The 22784-nt window shown below is 40.9% G+C and overlaps 2 protein-coding genes across 4 annotated transcripts in view; one reads left to right on the forward strand and one right to left on the reverse strand.

The window, feature by feature from the left end:
- Window positions 1-8: 8 nt before the first annotated feature.
- tdrd7b (tudor domain containing 7 b) lies at window positions 9-18669 on the reverse strand. Of its 3 annotated transcripts, XM_079672716.1 has the most exons (21): window positions 18599-18669; window positions 16402-16692; window positions 14892-15098; window positions 14510-14654; window positions 11520-11718; window positions 9794-9876; window positions 8921-9129; window positions 8275-8652; window positions 7392-7693; window positions 7126-7318; window positions 6558-6669; window positions 6258-6460; window positions 6040-6174; window positions 4393-4476; window positions 3284-3418; window positions 3045-3155; window positions 2787-2935; window positions 2397-2626; window positions 2139-2322; window positions 1875-2035; window positions 9-1624 (listed from the first exon to the last, which is right to left on the reverse strand). In XM_079672716.1, exons 3-21 carry the CDS (start codon window positions 15096-15098, stop codon window positions 1404-1406), a joined length of 3441 nt encoding a protein of 1146 aa, XP_079528842.1. In that variant the 5' UTR covers window positions 16402-16692; window positions 18599-18669; the 3' UTR covers window positions 9-1403. The 3 variants fall into 3 exon arrangements, with proteins under 3 accessions (XP_079528842.1, XP_079528843.1, XP_079528844.1); XM_079672717.1 differs by lacking the exons at window positions 16402-16692; window positions 18599-18669 and adding an exon at window positions 15983-16099; XM_079672718.1 differs by lacking the exons at window positions 16402-16692; window positions 18599-18669 and adding an exon at window positions 15847-15925.
- Window positions 18670-18726: 57 nt separating this feature from the next.
- The window catches only part of LOC307032854 (dynactin subunit 1-like), a 10816-nt gene continuing 6758 nt past the window's right edge, over window positions 18727-22784 (forward strand). The window contains 9 exon segments of the mRNA XM_079671134.1: window positions 18727-18803; window positions 19764-19829; window positions 19940-20134; window positions 20311-20392; window positions 20494-20522; window positions 20803-20823; window positions 21398-21421; window positions 21700-21786; window positions 22207-22383. Coding sequence (XP_079527260.1) covers window positions 18768-18803; window positions 19764-19829; window positions 19940-20134; window positions 20311-20392; window positions 20494-20522; window positions 20803-20823; window positions 21398-21421; window positions 21700-21786; window positions 22207-22383 — 717 coding nt within the window. The 5' untranslated portion in view covers window positions 18727-18767.

Below are 22784 nucleotides of genomic sequence, written 5' to 3' on the forward strand. Positions count from 1 at the left end.
GCATTACATTTAAACCTCTCAAACAGACTTTATTCCAAAAACTAGTCTTTGTATTACCTTCAGGTCATTGTCAAACAACAAAATGGTGGTGATAAATGAATAATAACATCTTCTACAGAATATAAGTTACATTCATGTCACTTGTCAAGTTAATAACAATGCGGCTTTGAGCTTTGTCAGGTTTACTGTCTTTAGAATTTGAAAAAACATGTGCGGAAAGAAAAGTCACATTTCAGAATCAAATCTGGCCTACATTATCTGGTACCCATAGAGCCAATAATAAGCAAACTTATCTCCTATTTGAATATCTTAAAGCTTATAACTACTGGTAACCTAATCTGCTTCTCATTAAAACAATACATTATCACTATGTTCACGATTAAGAAATATCTGCAACATGCAGTACATGTTACCGGGTAAAATGAAGGTCTCGTTGTCAGATAAAGAACAGAACAGATTATAAAGGATTATACTCAAATCTGTGTTTCAGAGGAGAAGAGATCCATGATCTCAAGTCTCTGTGTGTCAATTTGCTATTCAAATTCCCCATTGTCTCCTGCTGTACTTGCATTGCCATGATGCACCTCTACTAAAAACAACTGATACAGCAGACTCTGTCAGCATGGATGTGCTAAAATGGAACAACTAACAATGTTCATTTAGGCATATACAAAAAATGTATAGTTTAATTAAGTTTAGTTCTAAACTACCTACTGGTCTTTGTACCGTATGCCTGTCTCCCATAATTAGTCTATTTCTTCTCCTTTTATGGGAATGTTTGCTCTGACTTTTGGAAAACGTTTTCAGAAATACCATCCAAATAGCACATTCTGTAAACAAATGTATAAGTCCTCCAAGCAAGAGAAGAGTTACTTTGAACTTATTGTGCGCATGTTGCCCCCATTGGCAGGGTTGAGGGGTATTCAGGCATCCCTGGAATGACTCACACTGAAACTGGATAAACTCAAAGCACTGTTGCTCTGGATGAAGCCCATATCCAGTGGTATATAGTACTGTATGTAGTCTCACTTACACAACACTGTGAGGGAATCATAGATAGATTCAGCAATTTGTTTGAGTATGTTTTGAGAATGTGTGGCCAACATCATGCATAGGTGTATTGTCCAAAGGTCAAACTGCAGTCACTCAAAATCACGTCACAACATCCTTCGATGTACATCCTGAAAAAACGCACCTCCCCTTCTTTCTGGCACTTCCAGTCATTACATTCCATCAGACCTTTCTATCTTCTTGTACCTTCTTCATTTTTCCTTGCTTTCCTCTTTCAGTCCCTTTACATGTTAGACTGATGGATAAAGATGGATACGTCTCTATCCATATCTCCCAGTATCTTGTGTGACAGGACAACTGCTAGGCTAGTACACTCTCGATGACCTTTTGATCTACGGCTTGTTGGTCAGCTCATCAGCAAATTCAGCCATGATGTCATGCACCCAGACGTCCTTTTCTTCCTGTGAAGTGTCCACCAGGAAGACCATCAACTTCCTGTCCCACGGGTTAGGGGCTTCCTGCAAGCACTCCAGCTGGGCCACCAGTGGTTTCTTCTCCACGTGGTTCCTGAAAACAATGGAAGCTTCCTCCGACCACTGCCTCGGCTTCAATCCTGCCGGGGAAAAAGTTTGAAGGTATAGCTTACTTTTATTGAAATATTCAAACATACATTCAAGAAGAGCCTCACTTACTATATACTGGAAATATTGGGGTTGAGGAGGATGAGTTAGCTAGCAGTAAAGTAGTAAGAATAGGGCAGTTACTAAAAAAATGTATTTCTTAAACGCGCGTGATCCTATCTAAAGCTAATGTAACAACCATCTGTCGAGGCGAGGTGAGGTGTGGACGTCCTCTCTACTCACCAGCCAGCTGAGCGGTGATCCCCTGGAACGGCAGCTGTCTGAACTCTTTGATCAGAGGTCTGAGCTGTGTGCAGCTGACCAGCTCATGTTTACCATAGTCCAACTCATACACAGACACCAAGCCCTTCGTCAGGACCCCCTTCACTAACACACGATGCCAGCTGAGGGGAGAGAGGAGGAAGAGCAGATATGTATATTTAGGCCTGTTACTGAATATCCACTACAGACAAAAAAAGACAGAAGGGAACACAAAGAGTAATTCACCTGTTCTCCACTTTAGCGGCGTATATGTGATTCTTCTCTATGTTGAGGGGTTTCTCCTCAGTCTTGTTGTAGTAGAGAATCATCTCTCCCATCAGCACCACCAGTTTGTACATATCTCTCCAGGGCTGCAGCACAAAGTGGCCCGGATGGCACGCCACCGATACATAGACGTCTAGGTTGTTACCTGAGAAGAAAAAGTGTTCACATGTAAACACTTCATTTTCTAGGGAACAGACAAAAATGCCCATATCTTTTTACCTGCAGGGGGCAGCTCTAGTAATGGTGGGAGATGTTGAGACATAGAGGATGGGGATGGTGTCTCTGGTTGGCTGCTGGTCGTGTTTCCTCCTGCTCCTCCTCTTGGTCCTAACAGAGCCCTCCTGACCTGAGGCTTGGCTGGGACAGTAGTTGACGTTGGACTCCCGTTAGTGCAGTGACTGTTGATGGGGGGCTTTGAGGATAACGTGGCTGTGGAGATCTTGGCAGAGCTGTGAAAAGAAATGATCAACCAAGAAATGTAGGGGCAAATTCACATAGAATGGATTGCGCCCCGCTGAAATCACCATGATTTTTCAAGATGATAACTTGCAATGCCATCTACACTGTGCTTTTAATGAATATGTGCTCGATAATGAGGTGAACAAAGACCTGAGGCTCGTCAGGAACACATCTGGCTTTTGTTTGAACAGGTCGGACTGGGCCATCTGATGGTTGAGGCTGCGGGCCGGGTCATGGAAGTTCTTGTCGGTGAAAAGGTGGACGTAGACGCAGCGCTTGCTTTCATCTACCTTGGCAACCTTGGTGGGAAAGTAAATTGTTAGTGTGGACCATTAGGAAGGAGAAAACAAGAGGCACGAATGAATGAAGGCCTTACTTATTAATAATATCATAATAGCATTTCATTACCTTCATACTACAGTCTGTGGTGTTGAGCACTTTCTCTCGAAGCCATTGGACAGCATCTGGAGTCCAGGATCCCACACTGACAGCCAGGTCTGCCAGGCAGCACTTCACAGCCTAAACACAGGTTGCTGGATGTCATTTTCCCAAATATTATGTTGGACTGTAAAACAGTACAGTGTCGCTACAACAGAACAAACAAAAGAGTCCTCTGTCGTTTCTGTTTTTCACATTTCGATGCTCACCTGTGGGGGGATGGCCATGAGGTCACGGAGGAACAGAGGAGGGATCTCTCTCAGCTCAAACACCTCTACAGAAGCCTGGACGCCCACATCAATGAACATGATGTCCAGCACTCTGCTGCCGTGCAGGTTGGTGATCTGAAGACAGAAACAGACAGTTAAAGAAAACAACCCACTGACTTTTAAATAGACTTTTAATGCTAAAATGCAAGGAACATATCCCCTCTTTTCAATCTATGGATAAAATACTTTCTACATCATTTGACTTTAAAGAAAATAGCTTTTCCTTATTCTACATGACCATATTCTACAAGTAATAAGCCATTAGTTGAGAGTTTTTCCTCAATAACCCTCTAATTAGTGCTTATTTATTGCAAGTAAGGAAGTTGTTGTACATGAGTTTTGGTCTTAATATGCTCCGCTCAATATGGGCCTAATAAGGCAGCAGTACCACAAGAATAGTGATTCTCCCAAAATAACACTTAAGAAATACGATCTATTCTTATGTAACAAGCATGGTAACAAGACATGAAACTATAAGTGTTAATTGTGTCTAAATAACTCAAAATTAGGTATTTATATCTAAGAATATGTTTTGGGGTATTGCAAGGTGATATTCACCTGTATGTTTCATATTTGCACATTTATATATTTGTAAAATGTGTACTGAAGGTCAGACAGGAAATCGGGCCTTATTAGGCCCATATTGAGACCAAAACTCATGTACAACAACTTCCTTACTTGCAATAAATAAGCACTAATTAGAGGGTTATTGAGGAAAAACTCTGAACTAATGGCTTATTACTTATAGAATATGGTCATGCAGAATAAGGCATTAATAAGTGTTTTATAATGACTAATAAAGAGCCAATATACTGCTAATATGCATATTAATTAACAACTAGTTGATGGTTAATTTGTGTACCTTAATATAAAGTGTTACCCAGAAGTGTTATGCTATATGGCCAACAGCGCAGTATTTTGGATCTCTTCCATCTCTGCTCTCAGGGTAATTACATCTGCCTCTATTGTAAAATTGTTATGTACTTGTGTCAGGCCAACATCAAATCATATGTGTATTTGTTCATCTATTCACAGTCTTTGCTTCTTACCTCTATGCGGGACCATTTTCCTTTGTAGCGAGCCAGACATCCTTTCCCACAGAAGGGTCTGGATACCAGGAACTCTGATGTTACCTTGAACATCAAGAAGATAACAACATTAGATTTGTCTTTTCAATCTTGTGGTACTCCCTTTTAGATTGGTAAGGTGAGTATTTGTGACTGCTGCTTTACGACTTCAATGAGAATAATACTTTAAAAGCTCTCACAAACATTTCACAGGTCCACCCAATCTGCTGCAGGTGTACACTGCAATGACATCAACGATTAAGACTTTAGATCTGTGCTCACCATCATGGAAAGAGGTCGTCTAGGTTTTAAGAAATTAAAGTGGAATAAATTAAGAAGTAGTTAATCATATCTTCATTTTACTCCAACAGTTGTATAATAGCACCAAAGTTACCAATACCAGGGGAGATATCCTAACAAATAAATAATATACATTTTCCCGGCCCACTACCAAACTGGATATTAAATTGTGAACGTTATTCTCTGAATTTCCTTCCAACTAGAAAATAACAACAACGTTTTCCACTTCAAAATGATTTTTATTTAATGAAAATGACATACAAAGATGACTTCCCTGCATGCTAAAAAGATTTATGAAAAATCTCTAACCTTGTTAAAACCATAGGTTAAAACACAATACCAGACTTCACACTGTGTTTACCTAAACACTGACGCAAAGCATTACAGAGTTGAACTTAAAGCGTTAGAGGACAGCAGTAGCACATCTAGAAAAAGCATCAGCTCCACCGTGCTGCTAACAGATTAAGTGGCTTGGCAAGATTATCAACCTAATCTCAATCTGTCCACAATGGAAGGAAGCCACACATCTACAAAAGACTTTTACGATGACCGAATCCTTGTCTCCTTGTCTCCTTGTGTTTACTTCCTGTGGATATGGCACCTTACCAAACATCTTGGAATGAAACATGAACCGTTTGACTTCCTTTTAACAGACACATGAGCACATATAAAGCTAAATGAGCTAAATATGATAAATGTTAATAGTAATTATAGATTGCTAAATACATAAGGATTCACATTTCTTTAGACCCACGCAGTTAGGAATCTGAAAATAGTATTCAAACCATTGCTCAGTTTAGTACACATTATTAACATGAACTCTCTTCCTCCATTTTACTTAAAGTTGAGTTCAACTGGAGTTATTGTGCATTTGTGTGGGACTACTTTTTGCGGTGTATCACTACATATTAGGTGCTCAAATTCACAGCAAGACAATAAATGTCTCATTAAGTCAAAATAAACAAACCTGCTCATGTTTACTGTATCACTGTAACAACCTACAACTTTTTTTATACATATACTTTTACTACAGTCCTGTTTACATTTCAGTTAATTCAATGTTGAAACTGTCTTCAAAAATGTGTATTATTTCATTTACATTTACAATAGCCCTGTATTGTAACTTGCACAATTGTATGTTTTACATTCTCATGTTGCTTAAAAAATTGTTTTCTTAGATGTAATGCTAGAATGCTAGTGTAGTCATTGCATGTATAATAACAAAGAACTGAAATCTGAATAGTGTTTTGGTGAACATTGCGAGTCTATGGCACATTTGCAACTGAACAAAGAATAAATATTTCAAACCAGACATTAAATGTTCTTCACCTGGGAGTGGAAGTATGTCTCTATGTTCTCCAGTATCTCATTCAGCTTAGCAAGGCCTCTGGAGGGAAGCTGACAGTAGACGGTCCCATCTGAGCAGACGCTTCTGACAGTCACGTTCATATAAGCGCTGTTCACCTGCGAAGAGCCAGTGATAAGTGTTTATTGTGCTGCACATCACACACTGACCCAACTACATGCTAAAACACACCCTCCTGTACCTGTAACGGGCTGGTGAGCGTCTTGTCGTGCAGGGCTTTCATGCAGGCAGCGTTGATGTTGACATCATCATCCTGCGACGTGTCGTACAGGACTATAAGAGGGATCTGTCCTCTCTCCAGAATCTCAGCCAATAGGATTTTTCCACTTGCCATTGTCTCAAACTTCTTTAACACAGAGGGCTCCTGACAGAATGGCTCTAGGCCTGGTCACACACAAACACACCGGATTTAACTAGAGCTCAATAATGAGTGTGAGAGACAAGCACGATAAAGAAAAAAGTGTTTCCAATTCAGACTCACCTGCCAGTTTACATTTGGTCGCCTGAAATGGCAGTTTGAAAAACTTTTCATTCAGCTCAAATACTTTGGTTTTCCTGATCACCTCCGAGAAGCCATGATCCACATAGTGCACCTACAGAGTCAAAGACAAAGACCACAGATTGACAGTTGACATTTCCTCACATCTTAAGATCACACAGCCCATCTGAAAACCTTACCGATGTCTTTAAGGAATAGTTAACCCCACAAAAGGAACATTTCATTATAAATTAATCACTCGAGTGTATTTGATACCGAAGAATCCTCGACGAAAACTTTGTTTGCATGCCTCCATGGTGAACAGAAAACAGAAAAAGCGAAGAAAGGCTAAAAGGTAAAACACATGCTGACGCAAGGTTTGTGTTGTTTTAAATATACCTCTAAATAAATAAGACTTAACACGGGTTACGGAGAGTTTGGTAACAGGTGTATTGATGTAGTAGTTTTGCAGCCAAAATGTACTTCCAGTCATCAAGTCTTTCTTTTCTTATTTTGGTTCAGCGGGGCAGCATGCCAGAAACATTTAATTTTAATTTAGTTGACTTCTCACCTTAACCTTGTCAGCCATGACATCACAGACTTGCGCTCTCAGAATCTCATCCTCCTCCTCGGCTCTAACAGCAACAAGTTGTCCAGAGGATGGAGACGTCAAAGGAGTAGGACTGCTTTTGGTCAGGCGGTAAAACTCCCTCATTTCATCTTCCATGGACTCCTGGGCTTGGGAGTACCCCTCACCAATGTACCTGAGAGAGGAGGAGGACAGTGAGAGATGTATGAACGGTCAGGTCTTACAGGAACTTCATTTATCCTACCTACCTGAGAATGACTCCGTTGGTGTTGGTGGCCTCCACCACTAGTACAGAGGGGTACTCCTCTTTGGGGATGTGTAGAGAAGGCACCGCGTGGTTACTGAGCCTCCTCCCCAACTCCTGCCTCACCCTCAGCTCCTCCTCACTGGCCGAGGAGTTCCTCCTGTTGCAGTTCTCATCCTCTCCTCCTCCACCGTTGCACTCCTTGTACAAGATGGCCCTCTTTGGGTTGTCAGGCATCGGGTAGTCGATGGTGCAGATGTCAGAGAGGAGGTGAAGGTTGTCCAGGACATGTCCGGGCAGTTTGATCTAGTAAAGAAATAGAACATATATATGTGAACATAAATCAAATATGCAGGGATGAAAGAAGTACTCAGTACTTAAGTAAAAGTAGAAGTACCAGAGTGTAGGAATACTTTATTACAAGTAAAAGTCCTGCAGTCAAAATGTTACTCAAGTAAAAGTAGAAAAGCATTATCATCAAAATATAATTAAAGTACCAAAAGTAAAAGTACTTATTATGCAGATTGGTCCATTTCAGAATAATATATATGATATGTTCTGATAATAATGATTGATCATGAAAGTGTTCTCAAAGCTGGTAAAGATGCAGCTAGTTTGAATGACTATGTATACTGAGGGTTAGAAATGTACTCCAGGTTTAAACATTTTTTTACTTTAGTGTTGATTATATTTCATATCATTGATCCAAATCTGCAAAGTAACTAAATGTACTAAATAAATGTATTGTAGTAAAAGTATATAATTTAACTGATTTATAGTTGGTTTTGGTTTTACATTACAAAGTTGCAAAAAAATTGGTCCCTCAAAATTGTACATAATGACAGTCCTTGAGTAAATCTACTACAGTGTTACAAACGTTTACTGACTTTGTAGGTGTCCTGGAGGAGCTTGGGCAGCGCGTGGGCCCACAAGCCGTTGGGGTACTTCCCCAGCAGTTCCTCCAGTTTCAGCTTCAGATCGGGGCTGAGGGTGGCAGGGGGTGAGGGGGGGCTGGGGGACGAGGAGGACGATGGGGAGGACGATGGTGAGGTCTGAGGAGAGCGAGAACCCGAGCGAGTCAGATTGTTGCTGGGGGGTCTCTGCTGGGAGGGGGACTGCACCGGTTTGTCTGTAACATTTGAAGTCCGGGCAGGGGCTGAGGTAGAGTTTGGGTTAAGGATGGGTGGAGGGGAGGATGTGGGGGTCTTGTCCTTGGCAGGGTAGAGTAGCAGCTCTGATGGGTTGCTGCTGCAGGTTTTCTCTACCTAGGAAAACAAATGGAAAGGATTTATTGAAAACAAATTTTGCAGGCAATACATTTTTTTTTAGGATTGGTATTAACTTGACAAGAGTGAGTTTGAAGACCTCTGCCAAGCACCAAAATGTATCTTTGGAAAATATGTTTCTGTTACTGATGTAATGCTGCCTTCCATTCGCACTGTATTATCTGTTTTATCATAAAGTTATTGAATTTGAAAAGGAAATTGCTTCTTATAATATTAAATATTGCTGTAGTAGGATAGGACTGCGTACAGTGCATATGTGTGTCCAGGTCTCCAGGTCTTTGATGGCCTCAGTGGGCATGTCCTGTTTATACAGCTCTCTGTAGATCTGAGGCAGCTTGGACACCCAGAAGCCGTTACTGTACTTCCCCAGGATCTCTCTGATGCGGCCCTGGACCTGCTGAGGGTTGTAGGGCTTTCCTTTCCCCGAGCCGAGGTTCTCATTTAGATTCAATGGTGCTGCAAAAAAGACAGAAGAAAATACATATAAACACGGATGCAATTACTCTATTGATCTTCCTGCCTGTGATACATCTGGATGCATCGTATGCTTACTGTAGGTCTTGCACACTTTCTAATTAGGGTTGTGTCTTTACACACAGTAAGCACAGGCTCTTAAACCAGTCAGTGTCAACATGTTAAACACTCTTCTGGCAGGAGTGGTCAGAAGTAAACATTTGAAATGGCTGGAGCTTTCAAACATGTGTGTCTTGAAGGTGCAGATTATTACATTCCAGCGCGTTCCCCCGGGCTATGAAGACCTTCTTCAAATGGGAAACATGACAACTAAAACATTCTTAGTTAAGTAAAGAGTAGAGAGGCTGAAAGATGACATAAACGTGGGAGCTGAAATAACCTGAAAGCTTTAAAGCTCTGAGAACTAAATAAAATATGGTTGTAGTTTGTCTTGCTTTAAATGATAAGAGTTCCTAAATAGACCCGATTGATACCCAGAAAAAGATAGCACAGCATGATACTGGTAAACTGTCCTTTACTTAGTCTCAAATGTATTTTGGTAGTGCTTGGGAATAACTGGCCTGACACGGAATTGTCTAAAGTTCTGCATGTATTGCAACAAAAAAATGTATATTTAGAGCATTAAAAAGCAGCCTGTCCTACTTACGACCGGTCAGTTGGGGGTTTCTGGAAAGGTGAGCATGCACCTCCTTCTGAAACCGAGACGAGAGGGTCATCCTCTTCTCCGACCTGGACATAAGAGAACAGAACAAGCAGGAATGTTACCTAGGTGATTCTACTTTTTTGAGCCATTAAAAGCTACAATCCATCGTTGTTTATGGCTTTTAAAAATCACTTCTGACTTCAGTTTGAAGGCCTGACTATGTGCTGCACGTCGGATCATTAATCTCATCAGACTAAGCATAGTTATCTTCTTCTATCCTCTGATAACATCTTAAAGTTTGACAAGATAACTATTAGTTAAATAAAGAGTCTGTTTTGGCCTATCCTCAGTATCACAACTATTGATCAACAGCGAGTCGTGAGATATAGCAAACTCGACACTGCGTTGAACTAGATGTTATTACTCAGACCCAGCCAGTGACAAACTGAGAATGCACCGGAAGATTTCTACATTGTGTTAAATAGGCATCTGTTTATAAACACATGGCTGAACTGCTGAAGTTACTACATTACTAAACTAAGGTCCAAAAGGCGTTTCATAAGTGAGAAATATTGTATGTTTTCGCCCAGAGTTCATTCTCTGTCCCTTCTACACTATTCCACCAGCTTTCATGAATGTTTTAATTTTAAGTAAAGTATTTTAAAACTGTAATTCTTCATAGGGCATTGATGACTCAAGCCTTGTACATGCATCCCATGGTTCACTTGCAGGGACACCCACATAGACACACATATAATGATAACGCTGGCCTGACAGCAAACTGTCAAATAGAAGCTCTGGAGGGACACAGAGAGATGTGCTGATTCACTCTGTGTCGGTTTAAAAGCGCTAATCTACTAGAGAATAGGGGATTATAAAGGGCTCACCCCCCCTGCACTGGTCTCGTGTCCCATGCCAGCTCACCATGCTTCTCACCCTGCCGCCCCATTGTGCTGCGGAGGGTCAGCCGCATACTGTACACCCTCAGTGACACTGACAGAGGACTGATGTCAGATGTTTTCACAGTGGTTAGATGAACAGAGCCGTGGATGGATGGAAGTGAGGGCCAGTCAGTGAGCTGCATTCATCTAGATGCATTGTTGAAGCAATGCAGATAGATAATATCTCGCAATGCTTCTGGCTTCTTCGATAGCATTGGATCAGGTTTTTCACTTTATCCAGGCTAATGACAGCAGGACTCTGAAGCCAAACGTATTGATTTTAGAAAAGGAAAATAGATTCAGGACATTAACCAGTAAAGGGGGATAAAAGAAATGATGAGCAATGACTTTACGGCAGAGAGTTTGAGAAAGAGAAGGAGATGAACAAACTACTGTACCATGTGTAAACATCAAAATGGGGAAGCAACGGGGAAAGATGTGTAAAGAGTCGGGGCAAGACAGAGAGAGGCAGAGAAAGAACCAGAACATATAAAGAAACCAGGAGGGGCAATGATAGAACAAAAGGGAAATAAAAGATACAAACGCTGTGAAATTGACTTAATTGACTATTACTTAGAAATAGCCTCAAGTTACCACCAACAATCTAAGATTTTAGAGGACATTTGTGGCGAGAGATGTTTTTTTAAATTTCCGTCCTTAGTGAATCCGTTTACTTGAATTTCCAAAGCAATGTGAAAGCTTGGTTGGTGAATGGAACGTTTAAGTGTGCTGTGAAATCTATCTCTTTCCAAATGGTTACACGTCTTCTAACCATCCCGCTCACTCACTTCTCTGCAGGTGGGTTCACCTTCTTGTTGGGTGTGTTCAGATTGGACATCTTGTTTGGATGTGCCCCAGTCTTCCCCTCTGATTGGCCATCTCTCATGTCTCTTGCCTGTCTGTCTCCATGTCCCGCCCCTCGACCTCCGCCTCGACCCCCGCCTCGCCCGCGATGGTTTGGTTGCCTCAGAGAGGTTTGAGGTTTCGCTGCATACAGAAAGACAAAGCAACAAGAGAAGTAAGGACTTAAAGCACACACACTGACTCAGCGGAATCTGATCCTGAGACAGTGTGTGTGTGTGTGTGTGTGTGTGTGTGTGTGTGTGTGTGTGTGTGTGTGTGTGTGTGTGTGTGTGTGTGTGTGTGTGTGTGTGTGTGTGTGTGTGTGTGTGTGTGTGTGTGTGTGTGTGTGTGTGTGTGTGTGTGTGTGTGTGTGTGTGTTTTTCAGTAGGGCACAGAGTTCTAGATACAAAGATATATTAAGGCCAAATAGAGCTGATGAGCAACATCCTAACTCTAATCATTGAGCCTGCAATTAACAATAGCACAATATCACGAATGTTCTTAAATGTGTCTGTGTATATGAAATATATTTGATAAGAAATAGATATTTTCACATTGCTTGTGCGCATATATTTGGGTATTTGGAGTGCCTACCAACCCATGAATTGTGAAATGTGTTGTGTTCAGTAAAAATGCTCTAAATTCAGAGTGCAGTGATCCGAACACTAGCTCCTCAACACAATGTTGTTAAAGCATGACACCACATCTCTGGGAAGTGACATCACCATGTGTTGATCATAACCCTTAGTCATCTCCACTCCCACACCCCCTCATCTTTTTCAGTTCTTCCTCCTATTGTCTCGAGTCTTTACTTTATCTTCATCTGTGTCTTCTATTCTCTCTGAGTGAATATGCTACCTGTATACTATGTGCTATAGGAAGATAATCAATCAATCAGCAAATGAAGGAGAGTCGTTACAGAAACTGGACAGTCACACACGCAGATAAATCCACATGCAAACACAGGCAATGAAGAGCACACTCATTCAGAGCAGACGCGGCGTCACCTCACCAGCGTGGACACACAGTCCCTGGTGTGTCTCTGCCTGAATATCAATATCCTGGTGAGGATGTGGAGGAGAGAATGAGAGACACAGATGAAGAGGTTGATCTGTGAAGCAGATGCTCTTTGCTTGCAGCTGAGTCTCAGCAGCTATAGGCTGCGTTAGCCTCAAATCTCAACACCCGACTCTCTTTCTCTCTTCCCTTCTCTCTGACTCCCCCTCCCTTCTTCCTTTTTTTCTTCTCCAACATTCTCCTCTCCTCCCTCTCATCCCTGCTCTACCACCTCCCCAATTACTCCTCTGACTCTCTAGGAATATTTTGCAGACTCACAATCTAGCAGATACATTGAAAAGACGTTTCTGTACATGCGTCTATGTGTGTCTGTGAATGTGCTGAGGTGTTTTTCTTGCATGTTTGCATATGACAGTTATGGTATATGAATGTGTCAAAGACAGTTTAAGAAAAAGACGAATAACTTAGGTTTAGTATTGTATGTGGTCATACAGTAATAGTGCATTTGAACAGATATCTTTGTTCACATATTAACCGGATACACCTGCTTGAATGTGTGTGTTTAATATTCTTGGTGCCTGAAGAGCTGCATTTCCCCACAGAGCAACAGTTAAAATAGGCCAGGCATTCATCCCCAAACTGTCGGGCAGCGCCACAGAAAGCATTTGTTAAAGTTGCATTGTCACAGTACTAATACAGACAGTAGACCCTTTCTAGTTTTCTCTTGCTACAGCGCTACTGCCCTGTAGCACCAGCCCCAAGAGGAGTCTGAAAATGGTTTAGAAAATGTCAAGAAAAGGAGTTGGATTTAGAGGATGAAGCTTACTTGGCTGATTTTACTTGGTCAGTCTAATATGTTGCTGTACAAACACATATATGCAAAGTATAAACAAATCTGCTCTTCCATCATCAAAATGCAGGAAGGACTTTAAAGAGCAGATATATTTTATACAACAATCACTTATGGACTTATAGGAAGTCATGAGGAATATTGTGTCACACAGCATGCAGTGTATATCAGTGCTGATATGAATCCAAAGTTCTCTTTGGCATGTTGTCAAACAGGTTGTTAATCATGCAGCCAGGCAGGCAGTTACTCATTTGCATCTGAATAACATTCAAGTCCTTTATAAACATGTATTGTTCTATTTCAGTGTTATACACAAGAGTTCAACACACACATTTGTGCATGCACAACGCACCCAACACCAGTTTTCTTGGAGTGCAGCAAGAGCATATTTATTTGCACTTCTTATATTAAATACAAATACATATTGCATGTGTCAATTTCAGCAAATCAGAACATCTAAGAAGAAATTCTACAAGTTTTAAAATATTCGACCCCTTCTTGGATTGAGGGACAGACAACATTACTATATAAGTTTTCAGTGATTCTTAGAAAACCAAATGAAGTCCACATTTAGGGTCTAGTTTAAGATACACACTATACAGCAGACCTTGCATGTCAATTCAGCTACTGGAACAACCTTCAATCCAAAAGTGATTTAAAGGCACCTTGTGACTTAGTAAGTATCTGTGTAATTGCAAAGAACTAAATGTGTGTTTTCCAGAAGAGGCTGTCAAAGGGCAAGGCCTATGCGATTAAAGTGCTATGTGAATCTTGCGAAACTGTATTCCTGTTGAATACTGTAATGGTTAAACCATTAGGCACTAAACCATCGCCTTGCCAATATGTTTTCTCTCCAACATCCACAAAGGGCAACTTGTAATGTGTTGAAACCCTGCATAAGTTGATTTAACTTGGACTTAATGTGAGAGGAGTGACTAGCCAAAAGCTTTCCATGCTAAAAATGTTTCAATAACAACAACAATATTGGATTGATCATTATTTGTAAAATCAGTTAAATAAAATGGACTATGTAGCTATGTTATGCTTGCTAGTGCTCCAAAATCTTACCATTGAGTACGAGCGGGGCCGCCGGTTTGACCCTCATCTGGGTGTTGACCAGGTTGGGTCGGCCTGTCTTCTTCGAGCTGCGCTGACGAGCCACCAGTTTAGCGATGTGGGCCGTCTCTTTTGTTCCTGACGCAAAACATAAAATCTGCAGGAAAGAGAGGAGTAGATAGATATTAATTGGAGATACATCACAAGGTAAAAAAGGAATAACCTCATATTAACCCCCAGGTGTGTGCATCTTATACAAATGATGCACACTGTATTTGGAGACATTGCGCTATGAAGAAATATGCTTATGTAAAGAATAATCAGAATAATCTTATTTTATTATTGCTAAGCATCTATCCTTAATCATCAACAATCCTGCAGCAGCCACACACACCTCTCCAGAGCGGCCGCGCTCTGTGCGGACCACGGAGGGCATGCTGGATAGCAGTGCATCCAGGTGGTTGTGTCCCATCAATTTGTGTGGTATCTGCTCCCCGGTCAGCTCTTTGTACTCGGACTGCAGACGTGACAGTGACACTCCTCCTCTGTTGGCCTGGAGGACGGCCCGTAGCATTTTCTTCACCAGCTCCACGTCAGCCATCTCAAAAATAATTAAATACATTTGTAAGCAAATAAACAAAATGTTGTATATTAGTTGAAAATGTAATCATCTTCACACCTGGCATCTAAACCATTTAGTACAACAAATCAGCTGCAATTTCGGGAAAAATCTATTTAACATCAACTGGATATTGTGCTTATTGATATGTAGTATGTTTCATTTTTTATTAGTGGTTGTTATCAATTACCTGCTGGTAATCAGCTTGGCTGCAGGCAAACCAAACCACCCAAAAGATGAATTTACAAAACCCTTTTGGGACAAACCTGAGTCAATTAAAGCTTCAAGAAAAGTGTAATAACATACATCTCAATATCTTGATATGATAAAAGAAGCTTGAGGCTTGAGTTCTGGATGAAGAGACACACCCTCAACAAACAGCCTCATATATATGCAAAGGGTTTGCCCAGTACAATAATGTAGTGGCCAACTTTTTGACCCCGTTTTAGTCGTCCAAAAATAATTTGGAATGGAAATTAATCACTTCAGGAGTAGTCTATCTCACCAACTTTGCATTGAGTGTTTAGAAAGACACCCTTGTTTCAGTCGGGACTCTTTCTGTGTTAAAGCTATACCTTGAATTGAAGAATTCCGAAAACTAAGTTATTTTAATGGTAGGCATCTATGAACAAAAAAGTGTGTACTTTACTGGAAACAACTGAAATATACGTGTCAGATTCGCGATAGTGGTTAAAAAGATATTTCCCAGCAATAGATTCGTTTCGCTCACTTGTTGATTTCTTTGCAGCGCAGGGACAGGGAAAACTACGAATGACGTAACTCTTCACACTTCTGTGCTCCACACCCTATGGGAACTGAAACTATTTGGATAAAGTTGCCTTGTCTTATTTATTTTCTGTACAAACCTTTAATTAAAATAGTCGTGATTTATTGAATGAAACCGGCAGAGTACCACCAGACATCGCATGCAGTCAGTTCAGGGGACGATACTGAGCATAATATCGAGTTAAATCCTCCTGCCACCTCCGGGACAGTGGCTCATTAAGTTACCTGAGGGATGCTAGCACAACAACGGAACACATAAATGTTGCCTTCATAATAAAACTACAAAGACTCACCAAGTTTATTTTACCTCGTATAGTGGTCACACAAGTTTTAACTTTGAAAGTCACTACAGGAAGTACGGGCTTGTGTCCTAGCTAGCTTGACAGTTTAGAGCCATCCAAGCCGGTAGTACAGAAAGAAGCTCAACAAATACCCGACAACTTTGCATGTGTGTGATAAAAGTAATGTAAATTAGGATAAAAGCTACATAAACCTCTACCTTGCTCTAAAGAGACGGAGAAGTGAAGTGTGGACCTGTTCCAGTCGCTGTCAGGGCTGTCACCACCACAGTGCTGCGGCCGAAGAAGCACTCTCCCCGGGGTGTCTGCTCTCTGCCAGCCGGTCCGGGGACAGCCTCTCCTCCGCCTCCTGATTGGTCGGCTCTGCACGGGGTTCTGGCTAATTACACGTCGATATATTCTATGCAGCACGGCATAGAGGGTACATCTCCTGCACAACACGACCATCCAGCAGCACAGAGAAGCACATCCTCACATCTGAGAAGCTGGAACTATAGAATGAGTAACTGATAGAAATACAAGTCTGAAAGGATTAATGGTTTATCAAAGTAGATAGGGATTTTTGTCAATACACACATACAACATTATTCGTAACCATTCTATATTTAATATTTCAATCAAATAATGTATGCATTTTTTGTTTTCTTGTATTTAGTGTTATATTTTTGACAACGACATTTATTTGTTTATTTATTTCTGTGATGCCCCTGTGGGTTCATCTGGAGAGGGTGTGGCTGTGCTGCATCCAGCCTCCTTGATTGCAGTAACTCAGGGCACCTGGGTCTGGTGCCCTGCAGTTATTTAAAGCCTCTGCTTCTCTCTGTCTTTCCTCTGCTTCTCCCTGCAGGCGCCCCGGTTTTGTTGAGTATGCTATGAGTTTCTTCAGTTGCTTCACTTTGTGCAACACTATATGTCCATAAATCCTCACCCTGCATTAGCGGGGTACACTACTGATACCACTGACATCCACACCTCATACTTTATTTGTTTTGCACTTAATTAATTTGGTTGATTTGAATTGTTTGTTTAAATAAACATTTTGCTAACCGTATGGTGTGTCTCCTCTTTGTTATGGCCTTTTGAGCCAGGTCATAACAAATGGGGGGCTCGTGCCAGTAGTGGTTCAGACAGCTGGTTTGACGTTTGAGCAGCAAAAAGAGCTTTTGGCCATGCAGTTTGAGCAGGAGTTAGAGGTGGAAAAGATGCGACAAGTTGTCGTTTCGTGCTCGTTTCAAAATATATTTTGATAAGCATCCAGCGCACGCATTAAGAGGTGAAATAACCACAGTATCAATCACGGATAAACTCCACATTTGTCTGCTTATCCCCCTTGACCCAACTTCTGAACTTTTGACAATACGCTTCAGGAACCAGTTCGTATGATTTTAACGCTGATTTTACTCTAGCATAGTCCAAAGCATTTTCCACACAAATATTGTTGCTTTTTACCTTATTATGGTCTTTCGCCACAAATGGGCGCGGCCACTAGGGGCGCTAATTTACACTTCTCTGCTTACTTTGGTCGTTCAGGCCACCGGAAGTGAGCTGTCAAAAAACGGAAAAGACTACCGGATTTCCAAGCCAGGTAGCCGACAAAATAACAACAGAAGATCGTTGTCTGTATGAACACCATAAAGAGCCCCATTTAAAGAGAGGAATTTCTGTGTATGCCAGGTGAGTTACATTCTAGAATACATCACGAGTTAGCTTATTTCTGCCTGTCATTTTAGCCTGCTAAGCCTAGTTGGAGTGTTTTAATGTTAGCCATGAAGCTAATCTGCCTAGCTGTTGACATTTAAAATGTTCATTTTAATATCCAACTAAACCTAGGCCTGTATTAAAGTAAGGCGTAAGTTAAATAACTAACTTAAGAGATTCAAACCATCCTTTGTATGGCTGTCAGAATAATTTTAGTGTATCTCAAGCTAATAATGCTACAACGTTAAAGCAGACTAGCTTGTTGTCTTTCATGACATTTGTCCACCCTTTTCTGTCGTAATACTTTTGCGTCCTTTTTGTGTTGTTCACTGAGCTCTTATATCGTTTAATGACCAAATAATAGCCGATAGTGAAATTAATCTAGCACCCAGCTCTCTCAATAACAGTACAAAGAAGTGACATGTTAGCTTAAGTTAACCACAGTGTTTCAACTGGTAACTGATTGTATAATTAAAACGAACTCATTGTTAACATCTTAGTTTGTTAAAGATGACTAACTATTGAATTACAAAAAAGAAGGGGAAAATGCAGCAATTTCTATTCACATTGCTACAGAGTTGTAAACAATAATGAAGTAGTAGTAAAATCTAAATGAAGGCTGGTGTATCACATCCCTGCTGAATGTGCCCCATGTTTCTGTGTGGATAAACAACAGCTAGATATCCCTCCCTTTTTTACTTCAAATCAGCTGTGACGTTTTGTGATGCACCACATAGGGTCCCTCCCTGAAATCACAGTCTTTGTCCTCTCCTCTCTCCTGAAAAGAGGAAGGGATGTGAAAGCAGAGACAAATTAGCACTTTAGCCTTATCTTTGTATTGAAGGTAAAACCATATTAACTTGCTATCATGGCTTTAAACAGGCGACATTCATATACCCCCCGGGTGAGTAACATGGACTCTCAATATGGAATAATGACTAATTTAGTAAATCGGATTTATCCTCTTTCATTGAAGTAATCAGTAGAATGTCATTTTAATATATTGGATGAAAATATCAAAAGCAAATTGTTGTGGCACTCACCATATAATGGATGCAGGATTCACTTGGTTGCATATTGGATCAGGAATAGCGACTAGTAATAAAACTCTTGATAACCTGTAGAGACGACTAAGTTAATTTACGTTTAGCCCATAAGCATGCTTTGGTTTCCATTAATCTTAAAATGTTTTTAATCGAGAGGATTCTAAAGGTATCTCTCTCCTTCTGTCGTATAGCTTTGATGAAATGTTTCTATCCAGTGTTCTGCCCTGTGGTTTATAACTGAGGCAGCGTGAGTCCACATGTCTCTAAAGCTCCATAAAAGGATTAGACTATTGCAGTCCCAGTTTGTCTTTGAATGAGCATCTTTGTCTGAGCTAGGCAGGGATATGACTTGTTTATCAGGAAGTCTATTCAGGTCCAGGACACATGACTGGGTGCATGAGTGTTTTTCTGTGTTTAGTGGCCTTGAGACTTGTCCTGTCATTGAATATTTTTAATTCCAAAGACTGCTAGCGGGAGCAGGGAAAAATATGATGGCATAAATGTTACACATAAAACCATACTGGTTCTTGGATGTTTTGTAGGACTTGTGTACATATTTAAAAAAGTGTCATACATAACCTTACTGAGCTACGTCTTTCACAAAGAATATGATATTGAAAGATATATTCTCTGTGAAAAGCATAAATAAAGCAAATTGTCTGTTATGTAATGATCTTACCTTCCTTCTTCTCTGTCTCCATTTCTCCCACCCTTCCCCCCATTCCCATTGGTTAACAAACTTCCTATTCTTTCCCCTCTCCATCATTTCCTCCTCTTTCTTCCTACTTCCTCCCATGTGTATTCCCCAAATCCTCCAGCTGACCAGCGCACTGATCAGCAAAATGAGCAGCACAGGAACTGTGGAGAGTAGTAGGCCTCCAAAGGTAGGTCCCCTTTTAAAAACAGACAAAATAAAGAAATACATCGATAGGAAAACACAAACAAGTATCAAAATATGTGCATTGACCCACAGTCTGTCCTCGTCCTCTTCTAGATTGGCTCTACAGTGGAGGTGACGGGGAAGGGTCAGCGTGGTACCGTTGCTTATATCGGAGCCACCCTCTTTGCCTCTGGGAAATGGGTGGGTGTCATACTGGATGAGGCCAAAGGCAAGAATGATGGCACTGTGCAGGCGAAACGCTACTTCACCTGTGAGGAAAACCACGGGATATTTGTCAGACAGTCCCAGGTTAGTGACACACTTGTTATGTTGTTAGGATGCATGCCTGTCACAATAATTACATCATCAATAAGTTAAACTATTGATGAACTTATCTTGATGATTTTTGCTGACCTCGATATTGCCTGTACTTCCGACATGATGCCAGAATCATCACACCTTTTGGTCCCCTGTCACTCTCACAGCTCCAGGTGGTGGATGACGGCTCTGGGGCCACCTCACCAGAGACTCCTGAATCAGGCATTGCAAGGACACTGAGACAGAAAGGTAAGAGGGAATCACAGCTGTGTTTGAAATCCATACTTTTTAAAGTATGAGTTAATATAAATACAAACAGAAATTCATAATTCTTATTTTGTTTCATCCAGACACTCCAGAGACTCCCAGATCCAAGCAGGTAGGCAACCATCACTGCTTCAAGTCCTTTTCACTTTGGTTTTGCGTTGTTTTCATGACTTTCCTTTGCACATGGATTGTCTTTTATATTGAGTCTTTAATGTTAATCGCCTAAGCAAATTCCTGTCCTTCCAGAGCAGCTTTCTAGGTTTTTTCTTTTTGACTTCAAATTTGATCCCAAATATTCCTCTTTTTTGTACAATGTCAATGGGGTTCTGTTTGTGCCTCTCAGCCTTTGGGTTGACCTCTTTTTTGTTGTTTTCCCTGAATACCTTTTGCAGACACCCGTGAACATTAAGAAGGTAGAACAATATTAAATTACAAAACGTTTGCTTTTTGCCTTGGTTCTTTTAATCACACTAACGTGGCTACTCATCTTTTATTTTTATTTGGACCTTTACATTTTGGAGTTTGCACGGAACATAAAGAAATCTCTTGACATTGATACAAGTCATTGTGTTTTCACTTTATTTTGTACATCAGATGTTGTCGTTTCGTGCTCGTTTCAAAATATATTTTGTTCTGCATCCAGCGCACGCATTAAGAGGTGAAATAACCACAGTTGTACAGCCGTATCGGTGGTGTCTTGGTTATTCATTTTAGTCTCACAATCCAGTCACATTTTGCAACTGTTTTAACACTGTCGCATGAGTTTACATTTTATTCAGCGTCCATGGCTCCAGTCATCAAGAATAACTGTTACAAATGGTGCATGCAGCCATCAAACTTATGATATGAACTAACAGTGGGTGTGATTCTGATGTGCTGCTAATCTCTTATCTTGCTTCACCAATGAATGTGTGTTTGTATATCTGTGTGCGCTTGTGTGTATGCGTGTCCATCCCTCTTTTTTGCAACTCACCTCCTCTCCTCCAGTCCTCTACCCGACGCTCTGCCAAGGTGAGCTTGACTGTGCAGCAGACAGCAGACTGTGGAGGAAAACAGTTTGATTTAAAAACATCAGTCTCGTAAAAGTTGTTATTTTAATGTCAACGTTCTATGGCTGCTTTGCAAGTTAAATCAAGGCCACAGCTTTACATGTTTGAAAATTTTAAAAGGCCATGCATTTTTGTGTTTTCTGATAAGATTTCCTTCCGTTACAACAAGCTAACTATGTAGTTGAATTTTACGAATAACTCTTGAGACCTAACGCAGTGTCTATGATCACACTGTGGCAGTGGAGCACTCCAGGCCGTCTAACCCCCGCCACCTCCCTCCCCTCCCTCTTGATCCGTCCCTCCATCCGCTCCAACCTGCCGCTCAGGGTACGCCCTGTCATATCAGGGTACCTCACCCTTTACTTCACTGGGAGTGGTTATTTGTTATGTCACTGAAAACTGGTGAAGTGTTGTCCTTTGGTGCACAGGTGCAGGGATCTACCAGATACATTAACTTAAAGTGGTATATGAAGGAACTTCAACTACATCTCCTGTGAGGGACACTGGGAAGTTTGGTCTGTGGGTTAACGGAATAAAATCAGGAAGGTTATTATATTTGAACATAAGACAATCCAGTGGCACAGCATGTAAAGCCGGATGTTCACTCTTGGTTCAGTTGTGTGTGGGAGAAGCTCTTGTTTTGTTTATTGGCTTGAGTGATATTTAACACTTAAACACCACAACATCTTCCCCTTTCTATCTCTTTCCTTTTTTTCCCCACACTAACATACCTGCTCTGGTCACCAGGCGTCTCGTGAGAGCCTGTCCACCTCTCTGTCTGGAGATGTCAGTGAGGCGGCCCACCCCTCCCATCCGGCCGCCCTGGGGGCTCCTGTCATGCCTCAACCCAGCGGGTCAACTGCAGCATCAGCAGCTGTGGGTCCAGCTACTCCAAGCAAGGTAATGCATGCAGAATCTACGTGTGTGTAAAGTGTATAACTATCATACAACATTTATTTAACAAAAATGTAGCTGTTTAGTATGTTGCTGTTAGAATAGTATGGTTTAAAATGAAGGACCAGCAGTGTTATAAGCTGTATAAACATATATATATATATATAGACTTTGCAACAATAGTAACTTCAAACTTTAAGTCAATGTGAGTAAATGTCTGTGATGCAAGTCAAATTTCAGACTTGATCTGACAATAAATTATTATTGTAAATACAATGGTGCCTCTGCCAGGGATAGAAAGAGACCTGTAATGAAAAGTATTAAGTCTCACATTTCCATTAATGATAAACGGCACAGAAGATCAACATGAAAGACTTTCTTTTCACTACTTAGCAGTTTGTCTCATCTCTATCATTTTGTTTTCTTTTTAT

Source organism: Notothenia rossii (assembly GCF_949606895.1).
Source record: "Notothenia rossii genome assembly, chromosome: 3".
Classification (NCBI taxonomy): Eukaryota; Metazoa; Chordata; class Actinopteri; order Perciformes; family Nototheniidae; genus Notothenia; species Notothenia rossii.